Below are 22,646 nucleotides of genomic sequence, written 5' to 3' on the forward strand. Positions count from 1 at the left end.
TTATCAAACAGCCTTAGATGGGTCTGTTTTTGATCTTGTATTAAGCTAGTTCAAAGATCCTCCTTTTAAAATTAGAGGAGACAGGATAGTTTTAAGAGATCATAAAAGGATGTCCAGAAAAGTTACTGGCTGTGTTTTGAAAGTTGAAAAGTAAACTTGGGATTTCTCTACTGGTGCTGCTCTCTAGTCGCCTGTCCTGACATGGCTGTTCAGAGTTGGAGTCTAACAGTGGTTTTAATTAGCTTCATTCTATGGGAACACAGATGACCTCCACCTGTCTGTCCTCTCACGTACGTCTAGATAGCCCACCCCTCCCCCTCTCTCCCTCTCTCTCCCCCTCTCCCTCTCTCTCCCCCCCATGTAATCTTCATCAGTGCTTCTGGGACGAGGTCTGCTCCATTGGATAATGCAGAGACTTCCGCCCTCTTTCTCTCTTGTCAAAGTCAATTCAATAATTAGTCAGGCGAGCCAGGTGATGTTTTAATGGCTTGGTTGTTATGAGCGGGATAAAAGACAATGGATGGTGAGTGATGAGTGACCTGAGGATGTAGCTAAACTAGTTACTATTGTTCATTACTCTGCTTTGTTCGTCTGCTTCCCAAATGCACCCTATTCCCTTTATAGTGCACTGCCTTTGACCGGGCACCCATTGGGCTGTGGTCAAAAGTTGGGCCATTTGGGACGTACCCCATGGTTATAAATAAAACATGATTATGTATTAGTTTGATTCATGTCTGAGGCGCTACTGTGTATTACAGTCCCTTCACTTATCATAAAAATACATTGTATTTACCTGTTTCTGGACCATTTCCCAGCTATGCTGACAAACAGCATTCTAATTGGCACTCTATTCCCTAACGTAGTGCACTATATTGGGAATAGGGTGTCATTTGGGATGCATATTGGCCCACCAGCCCGCTCATCTAGTATTTCCTCTCTCTCCTCCCTGCAGCAACAGACTAGCGCCTAGCAACCACGACCGGATACAGCGGCTGAGGCATGAGTTCCAGCAGGCCAGGGGGGATGATGACCCAGACGACCGGAGACGCACCTATAGCTTCGAGCAGCCCTGGGTGAGTGTCTGAGAACGGGCTGAGAACCAGGCCTGCCTGCCTCTCCATGGACCAACCCCTCACTAACCACTTCCACTGCCAGCCTGGGAGGGCTGCTAACACCCTGGCTGGCTGGTTATACTTGCTGGCTGGCTGGCTGCACCGTGGAGCCTCCCACTACCACTAACCACACAACCACTAGGCCTGGCCTGAGCATGGACTGTCCAGTATGACACTGACTGAACGTCAGCCCATGGAGCCTCTTCTCTTTAACTCCTCTATAGGCCTCCCACCTAACCCAGGCTGTGTAGCTCTGATAACTCTAACACTGTTGTGTCCCAAATGGCACCCTATTCCCTATTTAGTGCACTATGTAGGGAATAGGGTGCCATTTGGGACACACACAACCTCTTCACCGGCATGTGTCCTGGAGCATGTGTCCCTCTGGCACGCTCACCTGACCTCTAACCCCCCCCCCATCACCACCACCACTCCCGTCATACCACCCTTGTCATCCAATCTGCCATCAGTGCCATTTGTTGGTCTGTCTGTCACTCACAACACAAGGATCCCCCCCACCTTCACATGGACCAATGGACTCCTATCTGTGTCTGTGGGTGTCTGATTGTGTTTCCTTGTTGGGGGTTTATTTTTGTGTGTGAAACGTGGCTTTCTGGTTTTAACTGTGCCTTTTTAGAATAGGGGTTTAGATATGGTTTTCTCCCTTTTGATGGCATGGCTGTTGGCCACCAAGTTAGAATGAGTGCGAATTCAAACCGAACAAAATTGGAGACCATTCTATGACCTAATTGAAGGTATTTGGTCCCTCGATAAAGACGGCACTATGTCCCATTCTTCCATTGCACCAGCAGTATGCCTTAAGTATACATTTTACAGTCTGTCAATTATGATGTAAAAATCTGAATTATCAACAAAATGATTTGCCTAATGTTTGAAAGTCGCTATTTTAATATGTCTGTTGTTGTATGATATTGTTTTCCTATAAGCACTAATGTATTTGACTTTTGTTGTATTAATCCTATACATTGTCCATATGACGTACATTTCTACTAATTCAACTTTCATCATATAGACCTGTAATTTGTGGTGACGTTTTTAGAGCTGGTTTAGACTGTCAACATGTAGTAGTTCATCTTTATATGGTGATTATATTGTGTTGTCTAAGGATTGATTTGAATGAATTTTCCAACATTTGTAAACTGATAATGAACAGACTCCATTGACATCTGGGGCTGTATGTATCAGGTGTCTCAGAGTAGGAGTACGGATCTAGGATCGTTCATTGTGATCTAAAAGGCAGAACTGATCCTAGATCAGCATGCCTACTCTGAGACGCCTGATGCATACTGGCCCTGGGCTTCTCTTATAGGTGATGATAAATCAAATAAAAGGCTTGGTCTTGTTTTGAGTTCTGTTTGATATTAGTACCCTATAATTGAGTAAGTTGTGTGCAATGTGTGGGAAAGAGCTTTCCAGCCCCACTCTGTTTCTCTGAACAGTCAACATGCATATAAAGTGCCTTGCAAATGTTTTCAGACCCCTTGGATTTCTTCACAGTGGGATTAGTGTTATTAAAATGGATTTAATTATCATTCTTTTGTCAACAATTTACACAAAATAATCTGTCAAAGTAGCCGACGCAGTTTATTTTTTTTAAAGATTAAATGTAATGAAAATATAGTGCTTGCATAAGTATTCATCTCCCTGAGTCAATACATGTTAGAATCACCTTTGGCTTCCATTACGGATGTGAGTCTTCTTGGTTAAGTCTAGAAGAACTTTGCACACCTGGATTGTGCAACATTTGCCCATTATTATCTTTTAAATATTCTTTAACTTTGTCAAGATGTTGGGGATCATGGCTACACAGCCATTTTCAAGTCTTGGTATAGGTTTTCAAGGAGATTAAATGGCCACTCAGGAACATTCACTGTCTTCTTGGTAAGCACGTTGTTGATCCATCCTTAGTTTTCTCCCATCACAGCCATTGAACTCTAGCTGTTTTAAAATCACCAAGGGCCTCATGGTAACATAACTGAGCAGTTTAATTCCTGTCCTGCAGCTCAGTTCAGAAGGAAGACTATCTTTGATGTGTCTGGGTGGTTTAATACATCATCCACAGCATCATTAACTTGACCATGCTTAAAGAGATGTTCAATGTCTGATTTGTTATTGTTACCCATATACCAATCACTGCCCTTCTTTATGAGGCTTTCGAAAGACCCTGGTCTTTGTAGTTGAATCTGGGCTTGAAATTCAATACTTGACTGAGGGACAGAGGAAGGGTTAGTCAAATAAAAATCATGTCAACCCCTATTATTTCACACAGAATGAATCCATTTAACTTATTATGCCAAATGTTATTCCTGAACTAACTCGTCTAAACAAAGGGGCTGAATACTTAAGCAATGACTATTTTGGTTTTATTTATCTAAAAAAAACTTTGACATTACTGAGTATTTTGTGTAGATTGTTGATAACAATTACATCCATTTTAATCCCACTCTGTAACACAATAAAATGTAAGGGGTCTGAATACTTCTGTATAGGATGTGTCCCAAATGTTACCTTATTCTCTAATTGGTGCACTACTTTTGAACAGAGCCCTATTTGGGAATCCGCCTCAGTAATTAAAGTCCTTGACAATACCACTGCATTGTTTGTTTACATTACTGATAGAACGTAATGTTCCCATGACAGCAACATTGAAGGGAGAGTCGGACATTATTGCAATCACAATTTATTTCTAAATAACAGAATAACCAACCTCTTACAGAATCGTACAGAAGTCTCGTCATTTTGTGTTATTTTTTCCCTTCCATACTAATTGCCACATTATGGAAAACAGGAACATATATAGCTGGCACCCTTTTCCCTATATAGTGCACTGCTTTTCACCAGAGCGCTCAATCAACATCATGCCTTCTGTAGTGGCCAAAGTGCCTGATCTAGACTAATGTCAAGTCCAAAGAAATAGAATCGCAGTGGGTTACCTCTATGTCCACTGGCCCACCCATCACGGAACATACACAAGGTGAATAGAATTCTGGGAATTCCATTCCAGGGCCCATTAGGGTAAACAGTGAAGGTAGAGTATAGGTGTTACAGCCATGTGGAAGCACTGACCCTATCACTGTAAGTGTTCTTAGCAGGTCTTGATATTAAAGATCTGGCCAGCTCTGTGCATTATCTCCTCTACAGCCTGCCTGTTGAGGCCTGCTGTCCAATTTCTCTGAAGTCCAGCCTGTCTAATTTCTGTGGGCTGCAGAATAATTTCCCCAATTATCCGATTCTGCATGCTGTTTAGTTAGGTGTTCCTGGTTAGCTGAAGTGCAGTTCGACAGCTCTACATCCCCTGATTGGTACCCCTGTGGATGGTATATTTCTCACTGTAGAGGAGAGCAGAGGAATCTAAGTTCAGTAGGTAGAACATATTTTGGAACTGGGTATTACCTGAACTTGTTAAGTAAGAACACTGATTTTTCACTTTCCGTTGCAAAGAGTTTTGCTATGGTGTGCCCTACAGAACACGACTCTAGTTTCCGTGGGCTAATTCCATCACAGTGACTGATGGATAGATATCCAATCTGTGTTGTGGTTGCATTGGGGAACCTTTATTGAAGTCATTTACCACACAGAGCAGTGCATCGACTGGCTGCTTCCGCCAGCAGCGCTATATTGCCACACTGTATTGTTCATTTTAATACCTCCATTAGCTTTAGGTCTTCTGGGTCATGTTTTATCTACTGGTGTTTCCTCATGTTACTAAGGTATTATTTCAAGACACTAAAGGGATCATTCCCCAATACGCCCCCATATTGCAAATTGTATTTTACATGTACGTGTATAATCGCAATGAAATTCATATCTGAACATGACAGAGCTAGTGACATGGATGGAGGTGAGCTGCCTTTACGTATCCCTGGCCTGTTCCATGTTCTGTCTGGTGTCGCCATGGCAACAGATACAGCACAGCAACAGCCCAGGTTATGCCAATCAATCCCAGATGATTGCAGGGATTCATTATGTATAATGTGCATGTCTCGGAGGTCCTCTCAGCGATGACAAGACTAATCTCTTTATGGCCCTCCCACCACTAGTGTGGCACTGTATGAATACTTGGCATTGCCCATAAAAATAATTAGATCGCCTTTGTATTATGACTGATCGGCAGCCATTACACCCACCTCATGGCTAATGAAAGATGGGGAAGAAGAACAAAGGCGTGGTCGTTAGTAGTTACGCCGACATGTTCCAGGAAGGATATGGGATGTCTCTCCCAAATGGCACCCTATTCCTTATATAGTGCACTACTTTTGACTAGGACCTCCATTTTTGCACTATTTAGGGAATAGGGTGCCATTTGTGATGCAGTCATCTGCCAGGAGGGGCTGGAGATAATTAAATGATGATGCTATTCCAAGGTGCCTTGCCGTATGGTGGTGTACGCTCTGTGTGTTCAGGCGGGTTAATGACCTGTGCTAGGGAGGAGGGAGGAAGCCCTGTCACGTTGTCAGCGGAGCAGCTACTTGCTTCTTTTAAGGCCCAGTGCAATCAAAAATGTGATTTTCTTGTTTTTTATATATATTTCCATACTATGAGGTTGGAATTATACTTCGAAATTATGATAATGCCCTTTTAGTGTAAGAGCTGTTTGAAAAGACTGCCTGAAATGTCAACCTGTTTTGGTGGGTTGGAGTCTAATTTAGTTATTAGACCAATAAGAAAGAGTTCCAACTCTTTCTGCCCTTCCCACTCAGACCATTCCCAGGCTGTCCTAGCAAAAATCTTGCTTGAGAAATTACTCTTTGTTTGGTTATTTTTCTTTTTAATTAAAAAACAATCACAGTATGGTACTTAATAATTGTTACCCAGAAATGATTTAATATTGAGATAAAAACATCTGCATTGGCCCTTTCAACATCTACTTAACATTCATCACATCTCTCTTGTCCCTACATCTCCAGCATGGTCCTCCGTCCTCCCTAACCTCTCTGTCTCTCTGTCCGTTTTACCTGAGCACTATGAAGGACAAGGACAGGTAATGTAATCTCTGGATGCCACCTGGTAAGTGTACTGCAGAGCTATATATTTAGATAGTTCGGCCAACTTTTAGAATGGACGCCATGTTTGTGCCCTTGAGCATTCCATTTATCCATAGGTTCATGTCACAGAACTAAAGTTACATTCAATTTATAAGGGTTCATGTACTGTAAATGCATCATAATACATAATAACTCAATGACCAAACACTAAATACATGGCTCTGGTGTACAGTACGTGTCTGTGAAAGTTGTGTGTTGAATAACCAGGATGTTGGCCCATCCCTCTTTCAGCAGAACACCACCAACACAGGTCCAGGCCCGTACCAGACAGACAGACAACAGACAGGCCGACACTCTGTGTCTGTAGAGATGCAGATACAGAGACAGAGGCAGGAGGAGAGAGACGCCTTCCAACAGGCGCAGAGACAGTACAGCTCCCTGCCACGGTAAGTGTGTATGTGTGTAACACATAGAGAGAACACCCATAGTCCCTATTTTGTTTTCCCAGGTCAAGGTAACATTACATATTAATGACCAATTGGCCAGTGTATTATCCATTCATATGGATGACATCAGCCTGATATCAGCCGGAATCTACAACCAGGTCATTCCTGTCTGGAGTCCAAAGCACCAAACCCACAGCCACATCTCAGAAGAAGCTCAGTAAAACCACAGTCTGGGACTGCTTCCTAAATGGCCACCTATACCCTACATTGTGCACTACTTTTGACCAAAGCACTATAGGCCCTGGTCAAAAGTAGTGCACGAAATAGGGAACAGGGTTCCATTTGGGATGCAACAAGGGTCTGTCACGTTACGCACCCCAGTAATCTGACATGATTGCACTAATCTGAGAATGAAGTTACCTTTGAACTACATGATCTGTGTTATTACAGGAAGTGGTGTGTCTGTCTGTGGCCTTACATGCTGACGAAACCGCACGCGCGCAGGTTGATTTTGTTCACCCACACCAGATGCAATCAGGACACGCAGATTGAAATATTCAAACAAACTCTGAACTAATTATATTAATTTGGAGACAGGTCAAAAAGCATTAAACATTTATGGCAATTTAGCTTGCTGTTGCTAGCTAATTTGTCCTGGGATATAAACAATGAATACACAGATAAAAGGGTCAATCAAATTAGTTTCTCGTCATCGCTCCTCCCTTCAGGCTTCTGTTTCTTTGGACTGTATATGGCGATTGGCAACCAACTTGACGGTGCATTACCATAAAGATGACCTGAGTGTGGACCTCCGTTCATCTTTCTATCACCCACGTGGGTATATGCGCCTTAACATTGAGATGGGAGAGGCAGGACTAGCAGCGCTTTGAGCGTCACAAATAGAACCAAGTTCTATTTTAGTGCTTGGCCACGCAGACGCGCATGAGCAGTGTGGGTGCAATGATTGAATAACACGTATGTGTACATTTATTTTGCGACGCAAGCGGTGTGGTCAGCATGTTATTATTGGCCCAGGTATAGTTCACGCTTCTGATTGGCTCAGGGATTAGAGCAGGGTTTCCTAACCTTTTTCACTCAGCCGCCCCTTCCAACATTAGAGAACATGCCCCCCCCCCCCCCCCCCCCACGTCTATTTCTATGGGTACAAGTTAATGACAAAACTGTTCACACCCCTCTTGTTGGCGGAGATAACATTTTGCAGGTTTAAAGCTTATTTCCTGCAATTCTACACATTTTGCCATGGGATGGATATTTTTTTTTAACATTATTTTTAAAGCTAATTTCCTGCAATTCTACATATTGTCTTCTGTGTTCATGTGATATTTGAGGTACTCAAACGTTACAACAAAATCAATGGGCTAACAAACCTAGATAAACGTTGGCTGACATGGGCGAGTTGATCTGGACATTTCTGACAAGTTCTAAATAGCTCTCTAAGGTCTGCAATGACTGACATGGCAAGGAAACCTGCTGATGCATTACCCGATTTCAATATGTAACCATTAGAGGATTGTTCATGCTTGTTTAGTGGGAAGCTAAACATTGGCGCCGGAGGGGATGGCTGCCGTCTTATCGGCTCTTAACCAACCATGGTTAAAATCTGTTGCCTTTTGAGGATCAGGCGACGAGTAGCTAATCTGCCAACGTTCAATCGCTGAAAAAATAAATGGGACGAACTGAAAGCACGTACACTACCATTCAAAAGTTTGGGTTCACTTAGAAATGTCCTTGTTTTTGAAAGAAAAGCAGTTTTCTTTGTCCATTTTAAAAGAACATAAAATTGATCAGAAATACAGTGTAGACATAGCTAATGTTGTAAATGGCTATTGTAGCTGGAAACGGCAAGATGTTTTTTTTGTAATGGAATATCTACATAAGCGTACAGAGGCCCATTATCAGCAACCATCACTCCTGTGTTCCAATGGCACGTTGTGTTAGCCAATCCAAGTTTATAATTTTAAAAGGCTAATTGATCAATAGAAAACCCTTTTGCAATTATGTTAGCACAGCTTAAAACTGTTGTTCTGATTAAAGAAGCAATAAAACTGGCCTTCTTTAGACTAGTTGAATATCTGGAGCATCAGCATTTGTGGGTTTCGATTACAGGCTCAAAATGGCCAGAAACAAAGAACTTTCTTCTGAAACTCGTCAGTCTATTCTTGTTCTGAGAAATGAAGGCTATTGCATGCAAGAAATTGCCAAGAAACTGAAGATCTCGTACAACGCTGTGTACTACTCCCTTCACAGAAAGCACAAACTGGCTCTAACCAGAATAGAAAGAGGAGTGGGAGGCCCCGGTCCACAACTGAGCAAGAGGACAAGTACATTAGAGTGTCTAGTTTGAAAACAGATGCCTCAAGTCCTCAGCTGGCAGCTTTATTAAATAGTACCCGCAAAACACCAGTCTCAACGTCAACAGTGAAGAGGCGACTCCAGGATGCTGGCCTTCTAGGCAGAGTTGCAGAGAAAAAAACATATGTCAGACTGGTCAATGAAAGAAAAGATTAAAAAGGACACTGGACAGAGGAACTCTGCCTAAAAGGCCACCATCCCGGACTCGCCTCTTCACTGTTGATGTTGAGACTATGGGATAATACTTTTCGAACGGTCATCCAACTAGGAATTCCAAGTCGGCAACTCTGGCCTCTTTCTACAGCTGCGACCTGAAGATCACTGACTTCATGATTCGGCCTATTTCTTTCCCCAGCATTCTCAGTTGTATTGAAAGCACCATAAATCCAGACAATGCCATACTTTGACAAAGTTTTATGACAAAATTTGCCCACAAGAAGGACCACCTCACCACCTTCCTGTTCAAGTGAGCACAGCACTACAAGGCGAGTCTAAAAATGTATTGTATGATGCTGCATAAATGATGTAATATGCCAGGGAGATATGTATACTGTAGCTAAGAAAATAAAACTCCCTAGAAAGGCCAGAACCTAGGAAGAAACCTAGAGAGGAACCAGGTTATGAGGGGTGGGCCAGTCCTCTTCTGGCTGTGCGGGTGGAGATTATAACAGAATATGGCCAAGATGTTCAAATGTTCATAGATGACCAAGAGGGTCAAATAATAATAATCACAGTGGTTGTTGAGGGTGCAACAGGTCAGCACCTCAGGAGTAAATGTCAGTTGGCTTTTCATAGCCGATCATTCAGAGTATCTCTACCGCTCCTGCTGTCTCTAGAGAGTTGAAAACAGCAGGTTTGGGACAGGTAGAACGTCTGGTGAACAGGTCAGGGTTCCATAGCCGCAGGCAGAACAGTTGAAACTGGAGCAGCAGCACGGCCAGGTGGACTGGGGACAGCAAGTAGTCATCAGGCCAGGTAGTCCTGAGGCATGGTCCTAGGGCTCAGGTCCTCCGAGAGAGAGAAAGAAAGAACGAAAGAGAATTAGAGAGCGTACTTAAATTCACACAGGACACCGGATAAGACAGGAGAAATACTCCAGATATAACAGACTGACCCTAGCCCCCCGACACAAACTACTGTAGCATAAATACTGGAGGCTGAGACAGGAGGGGTCGGGAGACACTGTGGCCCCGTCTGACGATACCCCCGGACAGGGCCAAACAGGCAGGATATAACCCCACCTAATTTGCCAAAGCACAGCCCTCACACCACTAGAGGGATATATTCAACCACCAACTTACCATCCATCCATCTCCGCCACGGCACAACCCAAGTGGGGGCGCCAACCCAGACAGGAAGATCACGTCAGTGACTCAACCCACTCAAGTGACTCACCCCTCCTAGGGACGGCATGAAAGAGCACCAGTAAGCCAGTGACTCAGCCCCTGTAATAGGGTTAGAGGCAGAGAATCCCAGTGGAGAGAGGGCAACCGGCCAGGCAGAGACAGCAGGGGTGGTTCGTTGCCCCAGTGCCTTTCCGTTCACCTTCACAGTCCTGGGCCAGACTACACTCAATCATAGGACCTACTGAAGAGATGAGTCTTCAATAAAGACTTAAAGGTTGAGACCGAGAATGGTCTGCCTACATGGGTAGGCAGACCATTCCATAAAAATGGAGCTCTATAGGAGAAAGCCCTGCCTCCAGCTGTTTGCTTAGAAATTCTAGGGACAGTAAGGAGGCCTGCGTCTTGTGACCATAGCGTACGTGTAGGTATGTACGACTGGACCAAATCGGAAAGATAGGTAGGAGCAAGCCCATGTAATGCTTTGTAGGTTAGCAGTAAAACCTTGAAATCAGCCATTGCCTTAACAGGAAGCCAGTGTAGAGAGGCTAGCACTGGAGTAATGTGATCACATTTTTTGGTTCTAGTCAAGATTCTAGCAGCCGTGTTTAGCACTAATTGAAGTTTATTTTGTGCTTTATCCGGGTAGCCGGAAAGTAGAGAATTGCAGTAGTCTAACCTAGAAGTGACAAAAGCATGGATAAATTTTTCTGCATCATTTTTGGACATTAAGTTTCTGATTTTTGCAATGTTACGTAGATGGAAAAAAAGCTCATTAATGTCTTAATCGAATTATCGATTGCCTCTTATCTGCTCATTCTTCCTTTATGTCATAGTTTGAACATCTGAATTGTCAGTAGAAACCACATTTGTTTAAGCAAGTCATCCATATCAGCTATATATTTTTAAAAAGGCAATAAATGAGTCTGAATTAACTGTTTAGCTGCCAGACAAGGCTCCTCTGATAGCCAGGTGTAGCAGTGGTAAGGATTCACTCCATGATGCTGAAAAGAAAGCTCTGCTGTTGGGACAGCTTTATGTAGGTCCTAACAGTTTCTGGGCACTGTTTGTCACTGTTATAGTGCAATTACACACCAAGACATGCTATAATCGCCACTGCTGCTAGCTAGTACTTCATCAATTCAGATTAGCCATTGGTTGCTGATACAGATTCCCGCTTGATAAATATTTGAAGAAGCAGCTTTGTTTACGGCAGAGATTTATTGTATAAATGTCTCCAATTCCTGGTCAAAGAAACATCCTGTGGCTTTGTGGTGTCATTTCATTGTAATTCTATCAAGGCCAGTTGTTTGGATAAACCTGTTTGTTTAAACAGTCCATTGTATGACTAGACCATGGACTTGGAGTAATATGGGGCCTGGTATCAGCTTGTGCAATCTTGATTGATTTCATATGGCCCCTTGCTTCTGCAGCCCAAAGCTCTCCAACACACACACACGCTGCCATTGGTTGAATGGATGAATCATGGCCTATTTGTGATTCATGTTAGTGTGTTCATAAACAGCCTTTTAGATAAAGTTCCGTTTCCTCCTGGTGAACCTTTGCTAAACAAGGGGTTCAAGTGAAAATAGGCCTTGAACAATGACGCTTGTTGAGAGCCCATATTCATCATTGACACACAGTATAGATCTCACAGCAAAAGTCTTGTCATTTACATCAGGACCAAAGGGCTTCGGTCTCTGTAGAGAGGCTGTCTAAGTACTTCCCAAATGGCACCCTATTCTCTAAATGGTGCACTACTTTTAACCAGAGTCCAATGGGCCCTGGTCAAAAGGAGAGCACTATGTAGGGAATAGGGTGCCCTTTGGGACAGACGCCATCCATAAGAGATAGCTGGTTTACATTTATTTACAGAGAACCTGTGTCTTACATGTCAATGACTGTGTCCCAAATGGCACCCTATTCTCTATTTAATGCTCTACTTTTAACTAGAGCCTTATGGGCCCTGGTCAAATGTAGTGCGCTATAGGGAATAGGGTGCAGCTCACATGTACAGTACTGGCATAATATCTAATGGAAAAGAGAATAGATAGCTGGTTTATATGTATTTACAGAGAAACAGCCCAAGTGTGTCTCTTGTGTCAATGTATGAAATATAATCAGATATGGAGTCGTGGAGCCCCATCTTTTGAAATTGGAATCATTGAAGCATGGGTTTAAAATAAACAGCTGGGTTTGTGTTTCTGTTATTGGTTGAAAGGCGAGCATTTCTGTATCTAACCGCCGGTTGTCTTTACACAAAGTTACTTTTCTCATTATCATTTTTCCTTCAAATACAGAAATAATACAGTTTCTTCACAGCTGGTTGATAAACCTGCTAATTATGCATGGCTCTGAGACAGAAGCCTGTTTGTTTCAGCCCTGGCTTCAAATACTATTTGAAATCTTTCAAATACTTTTTGAGCATTTGCTCTAGCCTGCCTAGAGTGCCAAATGGGTGGGGTTTACAGTTTTGGGACTATTCTATTGGTCTTTTAGGTCAGGCAAGCACAATCAAGCACAGATTAAGTATTTTTTAAATGATTTAAAATAGTGTTTGAACCCAGGTCTAGTTGGTTGATGTTAATGTGTTTGTTCCATTTGTCCTGCCCCTGCGATAAGCAGGGCTCAAGGCCTGAACACTCATGCATTTCATAAGGGCTGAACACAGAGAGGTCACAAAGTGCCCAGTCAAGCATGAGTCTGGGTGATGTCACGCACGCTCACTCACTCATATATATACACACACACACACACACATATATATATATATACATACATACATACATACATACAGTGGGGAGAAAGTATTTGATACACTGCCGATTTTGCAGGTTTTCCTACTTACAAAGCATGTAGAGGTCTGTCATTTTTATCATAGGTACACTTCAACTAAAACAAAAATCTAAAATCCAGAAAATCACATTGTATGATTTTTAAGTAATAATTTGCATTTTATTGCATGACATAAGTATTTGATACATCAGAAAAGCAGAACTTAATATTTGGTACAGAAACCTTTGTTTGCAATTACAGAGATCATACGTTTCCTGTAGTTCTTGACCAGGTTTGCACACACTGCAGCAGGGATTTTGGCCCACTCCTCCATACAGACCTTCTCCAAATCCTTCAGGTTTCGGGGCTGTCGCTGGGCAATACGGACTTTCAGCTCCCTCCAAAGATTTTCTATTGGGTTCAGGTCTGGAGACTGGCTAGGCCACACCAGGACCTTGAGATGCTTCTTACGGAGCCACTCCTTAGTTGCCCTGGCTGTGTGTTTCGGGTTGTTGTCATGCTGGAAGACCCAGCCACGACCCATCTTCAATGCTCTTACTGAGGGAAGGAGGTTGTTGGCCAAGATCTCGCGATACATGGCCCCATCCATCCTCCCCTCAATACGGTGCAGTCGTCCTGTCCCCTTTGCAGAAAAGCATCCCCAAAGAATGATGTTTCCACCTCCATGCTTCACGGTTGGGATGGTGTTCTTGGGGTTGTACTCATCCTTCTTCTTCCTCCAAACACGGCGAGTGGAGTTTAGACCAAAAAGCTATATTTTTGTCTCATCAGACCACATGACCTTCTCCCATTCCTCCTCTGGATCATCCAGATGGTCATTGGCAAACTTCAGACGGGCCTGGACATGCGCTGGCTTGAGCAGGGGGACCTTGCGTGCGCTGCAGGATTTTAATCCATGACGGCGTAGTGTGTTACTAATGGCTTTCTTTGAGACTGTGGTCCCAGCTCTCTTCAGGTCATTGACCAGGTCCTGCCGTGTAGTTCTGGGCTGATCCCTCACCTTCCTCATGATCATTGATGCCCCACGAGGTGAGATCTTGCATGGAGCCGTCAAGATGACGGTGCAAGTTCTCCCACTTAAAAAGATGAGAGAGGCCTGTAATTTTCATCATAGGTACACTTCAACTATGACAGACAAAATGAGAAAAAAAATATCCAGAAAATCACATTGTAGGATTTTAAATGATTTTATTTGCAAATTATGGTGGAAAATAAGTATTTGGTCAATAACAAAAGTTTATCTCAATACTTTGTCATTGCCAACAAAGGGTATATAACAGAGGTCAAACGTTTTCTGTAAGTCTTCACAAGGTTTTCACACACTGTTGCTGGTATTTTGGCCCATTCCTCCATGCAGATCTCCTCTAGGGCAGTGATGTTTTGGGGCTGTTGCTGGGCAACAAGGACTTTCAACTCCCTCCAAAGATTTTCTATGGCGTTGAGATCTGGAGACTGGCTAGGCCACTCCAGGACCTTGAAATGCTTCTTACGAAGCCACTCCTTCGTTGCCCGGGCGGTGTGTTTGGGATCATTGTCATGCTGAAAGACCCAGCCACGTTTCATCTTCAATGCCCTTGCTGATGGAAGGAGGTTTTCACTCAAAATCTCACGATACATGGCCCCATTCATTCTTTCCTTGACACGGATCAGTCGTCCTGGTCCCTTTGCAGAAAAACAGCCCCAAAGCATGATGTTTCCACCCCCATGCTTCACAGTAGGTATGGTGTTCTTTGGATGCAACTCAGCATTCTTTGTCCTCCAAACACGACGAGTTGAGTTTTTACCAAAAAGTTCTATTTTGGTTTCATCTGACCATATGACATTCTCCCAATCTTCTTCTGGATCATCCAAATGCTCTCTAGCAAACTTCAGACGGGCCTGGACATGTACTGGCTTAAGCAGGGGGACATGTCTGGCACTGCAGGATTTGAGTCCCTGGCGGCGTAGTGTGTTACTGATGGTAGGCTTTGTTACTTTGGTCCCAGCTCTCTGCAGGTCATTCACCAGGTTCCCCCGTGTGGTTCTGGGATTTTTGCTCACCGTTCTTGTGATCATTTTGACCCCACGGGGTGAGATCTTGCGTGGAGCCCCAGATCGAGGGAGATTATCAGTGGTCTTGTATGTCTTCCATTTCCTAATAATTTCTCCCACAGTTGATTTCTTCAAACCAAGCTGCTTACCTATTGCAGATTCAGTCTTCCCGGCCTGGTGCAGGTCTACAATTTTGTTTCTGGTGTCCTTTGACAGCTCTTTGGTCTTGGCCATAGTGGAGTTTGGAGTGTGACTGTTTGAGGTTGTGGACAGGTGTCTTTTATACTGATAACAAGTTCAAACAGGTGCCATTAATACAGGTAACGAGTGGAGGACAGAGGAGCCTCTTAAAGAAGAAGTTACAGGTCTGTGAGAGCCAGAAATCTTGCTTGTTTGTAGGTGACCAAATACTTATTTTCCACCATAATTTGCAAATAAATTCATAAAAAATCCTACAATGTGATTTTCTGGAATTTTTTTCTCATTTTGTCTGTCATAGTTGAAGTGTACCTATGATGAAAATTACAGGCCTCTCATCTTTTTAAGTGGGAGAACTTGCACAATTGGTGGCTGACTAAATACTTTTTTGCCCCACTGTATATATATACACACCTACAGGACTGACTGTGTTTTGTAGGGAAGGGAGCGAGCTGACAGTGTGTGGCTCAGTTGGTGGAGCATGGCGTTTGCAACGTCAGGATAGTCGGTTCGATTCCCATGGGGGACCAGTATGGAACAAAAATATGAACTAGTGTAAGTTGCTCTGGATAAGAGTGTCTGCTAAATGACTAAAATGTAAGATACCATGTCAGATGTCTATTGTCAAACCGCCACAGACACATAGTGGGCCGAGTTGAGTCTCATCTGCAACAGGGCTGCTATTACTGCCTATCAAACCCAATGGGCCGGTCTGTCCTTCACAACAGGGCTAAATGGATGGGAATGGCTGTGTCACGGTCCCTCTAGGTGTATGTGTTTATTTCTGGTTTATCGTGTGCTAAATTGCCTATTGGTCATGTGTGGCACTGTGCCTTGTCTGCCCCAGCCTCTCTCTGTGGAATCTCCTCTCTTTCTGAACTCCTTCTCTTTAAAACCCTCTTAATCTCTTTACTCGTGTCTCACCCTGCCTCCTTGTTATTCTCTCCCTCCCTCCAGACAACCCAGGAAGAACCCTAGCTGCATCTCTCAGGACTCCTGGGTCAAGGTCTACCCGCCGGGCGAGGGCTTCCAGACGACCAAGGAGAACCCTCGCTACTCCAGCTACAAGGGCTCCAGGAACGGCTACCCAGGGGTGAGCAGTGTGAATGCCCGCGTCTTGATGGAGGCCCAGGAGCTGCTGAGGCAGGAGCAGAGACGCAGGGAGCAGGAGGCCAAAGGGAAGCAGCTACTACTAGCACCCCCGCAGGAGCACCACGGGAACAAAACCTACAACGCCACTCCTTCATACTCGGCTCACAAGGACCCTGTGTCGCCTAAGGGCCCCTATAGACAGGACGTACCCCCCTCGCCCTCCCAGCTGGCCAGGCTCAACAGGCTGCAGGGGCCTGAGAAGGGGAGGCCCTTCTACTCCTGAGGGGATAGGGGCAGGGATGGGGAAGGGACAGGGCAGCCAAGAAGAGGCCACAGTTGGTGGCGACTACTTCAGGAGCTGATTAGCTATAGAATGGGGAGGCCCTTCTACTCCTGAGGGGATAGGGACAGGGTGGGCCAGAGCAGCCATAGTTGTGGAAGATGTGGACAATTTGAGTAGGGAATGCACAGTGAGTGTTAGTATTAATGGCTTCCCCTGGATGTGACCTCTTAGTCCTCCGTTCAGTCCCAGTCAGTCCTTTTCCCTCCCACAGACTGTTGTCAAATGAGACTTTCAGTGCCTCCTGTATTCATGGTCATGATGCTTTCTGGGGTAGTAGTGGTGTTGTGGGATTCATAGACATCTGTCACCCTCACGCTCTGACAATCATACAGGCAAACAGATGTTTTTTCAAACAATGGAGAAGTGTGTGTGTGTTGTGTGTGTGTGTGTGTGTGTGTGTGTGTGTGTGTGTGTGTGTGTGTGTGTGTGTGTGTGTGTGTGTGTGTGTGTGTGTGTGTGTGTGTGTGTGTGTGTGTGCTTTATGCTAGTGTGGTGTGGACACTTACAAGGTCGCCTGGTTTTGTTAAACCATGGCTCCTACTTGACCTGCCCTCCCCTGGACATGAACCTCCCCATAGTTGGTAGTACACTAACACGTCAAAACAACAACGCTGAGCTCTCTCTATTTCTCTGTTTTCATCCTTTTTTTCTTTACTTCACCAGTGGGCTAGAGAAAAGAGACAGAGTGTGTAAAAGGAGGGGGAGCATAGCACTGGTTATTAATGAAGGACTCTCATAAATTATTCATGTGTGTGCCATCTCCACGGAGAGAGAGAGAGTCTCTGATCTACCGCCTGGCCTCTCTGCTCTGGGCACGGCTAACCTGGCTTGCCTTCCTCCTCTCTCTCACCACCACTTCCGCCTCCCCCTCACCACCACTTCCTCCTCCCCCTCACCACCACTTCCTCCTCTCCCTCACCACCACTTCTGCCTCCCCCTCACCACCACCACTTCCTCCTCCCCCTCACCACCACCACTTCCTCCTCCCCCTCACCACCACCACTTCCTCCTCCCCCTCACCACCACCACTTCCTCCTCCCCCTCACCACCACCACTTCCTCCTCCCCCTCACCACCACCACTTCCTCCTCCCCCTCACCACCACCACTTCCTCCTCCCCCTCACCACCACCACTTCCTCCTCCCCCTCACCACCACCACTTCCTCCTCCCCCTCACCACCACCACTTCCGCCTCCCCCTCACCACCACTTCCTCCTCTCCTCTCCCTCACCACCACTTCCTCCTCTCCTCTCCCTCACCACCACTTCCGCCACCCCCTCACCACCACTTCCTCCTCTCCCTCACCACCACCACTTCCTCCTCTCCTCTCCCTCACCACCACTTGCTCCTACCCCTCACCACCACTTGCTCCTCTCCTCTCCCTCACCACCACTTCCGCCACCCCCTCACCACCACTTCCTCCTCTCCCTCACCACCACCACTTCCTCCTCTCCTCTCCCTCACCACCACTTCCTCCTCTCCTCTCCCTCACCACCACTTGCTCCTACCCCTCACCACCACTTGCTCCTACCCCTCACCACCACTTCCTCCTCTCACTCACCACCACTTCCTCCTCTCCCTCACCACCACTTCCTCCTCTCCCTCACCACCACTTCCGCATTCCCCGTTCCACTCCTAGTCCACCTCTCCTCTTCCCCGTTCCACTCCTAGTCCACCTCTCCTCTTCCCCGTTCCACTCCTAGTCCACCTCTCCTCTTCCCCGTTCCACTCCTAGTCCACCTCTCCTCTTCCCCGTTCCACTCCTAGTTCACCTCTCCCCCGTCAACCCTGCACTGAATTTTGCATCACAAGCTGCCTGCCACAGCCAAAGAACAGAACACAGCACCTAGAGGCTGCTGTGTAGTGGAGGGCCACACCACAGTGGAGGGCCACACCACAGTTTCTCTCTGTAGAGAGACAATCGGAGTACCGACGCAAGATTTAGCTTCAATCTTCCCTTGTTCATAAAAAATAAATAGTGTTTGAGTGGTAGTTGCTTTCAGCTGCCGTATAGCGGAGTACTAGTGAGTCGCTCTCCTCTTGTAAATAATGGACCTTTAATGTAACGATGCGCTGATGTCTATGAAATGTACCAAATGGTGGAGATGAATTTCAACCGAACAAAGGAGAGCACAGAAAAGATAAAAAAAATATAATGACTGTGGTACGTACTCTGTGTGTCGCCTCGTGGTATACTATAACAGAAGTGTCTGGCACCTCGCTGCTTTGGAGATGTGCTTCAGTGTTCTCCCTATGCCAATTACAGCCATACGAAATGCATTACCTTCCATTTGTGAGTTAATACTGTGTCTGTGTCCCAAATGGGACCCTACTACCTACACAGTGCACTACGGGCCCTGGTCAAAAGTAGTGCATTAAATAGGGAATCAGCTGTTGAACACGTCTAACATGGAAATAAGACTGTGTGTTCTGTCGTCTGTACTGCAGTACCTTGCCAATATCTGCAGTCTGGTTGGAATCTGTTGTATGGTGTCCATTGCTAGCCTAGTTCCAGATCTGTTTGTGCTATCTTGTTAATTTCTATGGTAGTTATAGTTAACAAGGGTGTAGGCAGAAGTTCCTCTGGCTATGTTGCTGATCTTATGTCCGTTTTTCATTTCCCACACTAAATGGTTAAGGTTAGGATTGGGGGGAGGGGAAGCTGATCCTATATCTGTACCTAGGGGAAACCACACCACAGAGTAGTAAATAAGACAGGGCAAATAGATCTGGGGTCAGGTGGACCACCTGACCACCACTGGCTAAGTTGAGAGTTCAATAATAAGTGCCTGAGATGCCATTCCTGAACAGGGAAAACAATGTGGATTGTTCCTTGCTGTAGCTAAATAGACACAACAACATTACATCATGTGTTTTTAACATAATATTATCATCTCTACAGCACAGTATGTGTTTTGATTGTTTTGGGGCTGAAAAGCATTCATTGTTTGTTTTTTTACAGTGAGAGTTCAAATAAGCCTCTGCACAGCTGATCAGTGTATTTGCATCCTGTCTGGTTGACATTGCCTTCACAATGCTGTACGTATCATGATGTTTAAAGTGTAAAGCTATTGTAAGCACCGTGCAATTGTTTTTCAGACTTTTACATGATATGTTTAGACATGTATACAGACACTTTTCCTGTACGTATCAAATTTAGAATAAAAGGAAGGCTGTTTCATCCTGTTTACAACTATCTCTGGGTTATCCTCGATTTGTCATCCTCTCCTTTGAATAATGAACTGGCAGTGATATCAGGTTATATCCTCATTAGTAGCAGTGAGTGTGGTTTGATCCACTCTTGTATCTTTTTATATGCTTTTGCCATTTCTATCAATAGGTTACTGTAGTTCTAGCTTCACATCTTTCATGTAAACAACTCTACGAGTGTGTGTGTGTGTATGCTTGTCTCTGTATGCTTGTGTCTGTATGCTTGTCTCTGTATGCTTGTGTCTCTGTATGCTTGTGTCTCTGTATGCTTGTGTCTCTGTATGCTTGTGTCTCTGTATGCTTGTCTCTGTATGCTTGTCTCTGTATGCTTGTGTCTGTATGCTTGTGTCTGTATGCTTGTCTCTCTGTATGCTTGTCTCTGTATGCTTGTCTCTGTATGCTTGTGTCTCTGTATGCTTGTGTCTCTGTATGCTTGTGTCTCTGTATGCTTGTGTCTCTGTATGCTTGTGTCTCTGTATCATTGTCTCTGTATGCTTGTGTCTCTGTATGCTTGTGTCTCTGTATCATTGTCTCTGTATGCTTGTCTCTGTATCCTTGTCTGTATACGTGTGTCTGTATACGTGTGTCTGTATCCTTGTCTCTGTATCCTTGTCTCTGTATCCGTGTGTCTGTATCCTTGTGTCTGTATCCTTGTGTCTGTATCCTTGTCTCTGCATCCGTGTCTCTGTATCCTTGTGTCTGTATCCTTGTGTCTGTATCCTTGTGTCTGTATCCTTGTGTCTGTATGCTTGTGTCTGTATCCTTGTGTCTGTATGCTTGTGTCTGTATCCGTGTCTCTGTATGCTTGTGTCTCTGTATGCTTGTGTCTCTGTATCCTTGTCTCTGTATCCTTGTCTCTGTATCCTTGTCTCTGTATCCTTGTCTCTGTATCCTTGTCTCTGTATCCTTGTCTCTGCATCCTTGTCTCTGTATGCTTGTGTCTGTATCCTTGTGTCTGTATGCTTGTGTCTCTGTATGCTTGTCTCTGTATGCTTGTCTCTGTATGCTTGTCCCTGTATGCTTGTCTCTCTATGCTTGTGTCTCTGTATGCTTGTGTCTCTGTATGCTTGTGTCTGTATCCTTGTGTCTCTGTATGCTTGTGTCTGTATCATTGTGTCTGTATCATTGTGTCTGTATGCTTGTGTCTGTATGCTTGTGTCTCTCTATGCTTGTGTCTGTATCATTGTGTCTGTATCATTGTGTCTGTATGCTTGTCTCTTTATCCTTGTCTCTGTAACCGTGTCTCTGTATGCGTGTCTCTGTATCCTTGTGTCTGTATGCTTGTCTCTGTATGCTTGTGTCTGTATCCTTGTGTCTGTATGCTTGTGTCTGTATGCTTGTGTTTGTGATTATGTGTAAGTGTGCATGCTTTAGTGCCTTCGTGTCGGTGTTTGTATAGTCAATGCAGTCAGAATGTTGTAGAATTTAAGGCTGATGTGTTTCCTGTTGTTAATTGCACTCACATTCCCATTGTCTCTCATACGGTTGGTGTTAAATTACTTGGGCTACTGTGTGTGTTCCTAGGGTTAAAGTTGACGTTCTAAGCAAATACCATTAAGCCGTTTCAGCTACCGAGGGGGGGGGGGGGGGGGGGGGTTCTCTTGAAAGGAATATGAGAGAGGAGGAAAAAATATGTTGAAGGAAAGAAATCCTTTCATCTCATCCTGTTCTTTTATCTTCATAGCTTTGTCTGCTCTTTCATCAATTTATAAAAGAATGCCTCACAGCGAGAGAGGCGTCTCCCTATGCTGTTGGCAAAGCCTCCGGCCAGAGGAGGATTGTCTTTGATTTCTGACTCGTAGATAGTCAATGACCTTCAGGCTTTCCTCTATGGCACAACCAGAAGAACCAGAAATATGTATTATTGCGTAAGGCGTGTCCGTTTGATCCCGTGCTCTGGATGTTTAACTACTATGACTGACTTGGTGCTTAGTTTGAGTTAGGAAATGTGACACTCAACCATTCTTTTGCTTTCTTGCTGTGTCTTTTCAAACACATGACTACTGGGTCGTATTCACTTGGAACCAAACGGAAGCAAACAGGCCAAAACGGGGAGGGACCTATTTTAATTTTTCCATAAAGAAACATTTGTTTTTTGCTTTCCATTGCAAAACGTTTTTCTATGGTGTGCAACAACTGATATGACCCAGATGAAAGACAGCTGAATGACGAGGGACCTTGCATAATTTTTTTAAATCTTTTTTTTTTTTTTAATCTATCACAGTTTCCAAACCTACAGTAGATTTTGCCCTTACACATTCTTGTTCATGATAGTAAAAACACATGTCCACATTTCTCTCAGAACAGCGTGTTGTTGCTGCAGAGGCCTTTTCCTGAGTTTCAGCATTCCGGGCATCGCCCGACATCGCCATGCTGATGTTAAGGTCATCCAGGGTCACGGAGAGGTCAGTGTTCACCCTCAGCTGGTGCTCAGCTCACAGGATACACAGCCTGCTTTGAGTTAACTACATACATACCATACATTTAACACTATGGATATCACCTCTTCTCATTAGTATATAAATATATGTATGATATAAACGTGTATATATGGCGTGTATATGGTATAACGTTATTTAACACTGGTTTTCAGCTTGCAGCTCAGACTGGCATTGATTAACAGTGTTGACCTCTCCAGGACAGTTTCCATGGGATCAGTATGAAGATAGGATGATAACGATCAGAGGTCTTCATCTG

The 22,646-nt window shown here is 44.5% G+C and overlaps 1 protein-coding gene across 7 annotated transcripts in view; it reads left to right on the plus strand.

Moving 5' to 3' along the window:
* Window positions 1-17,172, plus strand: part of LOC120020398 (partitioning defective 3 homolog) — a 226,850-nt gene extending 209,678 nt beyond the window's left edge. For 4 of the 7 annotated variants that reach the window (XM_038964023.1, XM_038964020.1, XM_038964024.1 and 1 more), the window contains 3 exons: window positions 953-1,073; window positions 6,410-6,564; window positions 16,263-17,172. In XM_038964023.1, the coding sequence (XP_038819951.1) occupies window positions 953-1,073; window positions 6,410-6,564; window positions 16,263-16,680 (694 nt within the window). In that variant the 3' untranslated portion in view covers window positions 16,681-17,172. The other 3 variants (XM_038964022.1, XM_038964027.1, XM_038964026.1) reach the window with 3 other exon arrangements.
* The last annotated feature ends 5,474 nt before the right edge of the window (window positions 17,173-22,646 follow it).

This window comes from Salvelinus namaycush, chromosome 25 (assembly GCF_016432855.1).
Source record: "Salvelinus namaycush isolate Seneca chromosome 25, SaNama_1.0, whole genome shotgun sequence".
NCBI lineage: Eukaryota > Metazoa > Chordata > Actinopteri > Salmoniformes > Salmonidae > Salvelinus > Salvelinus namaycush.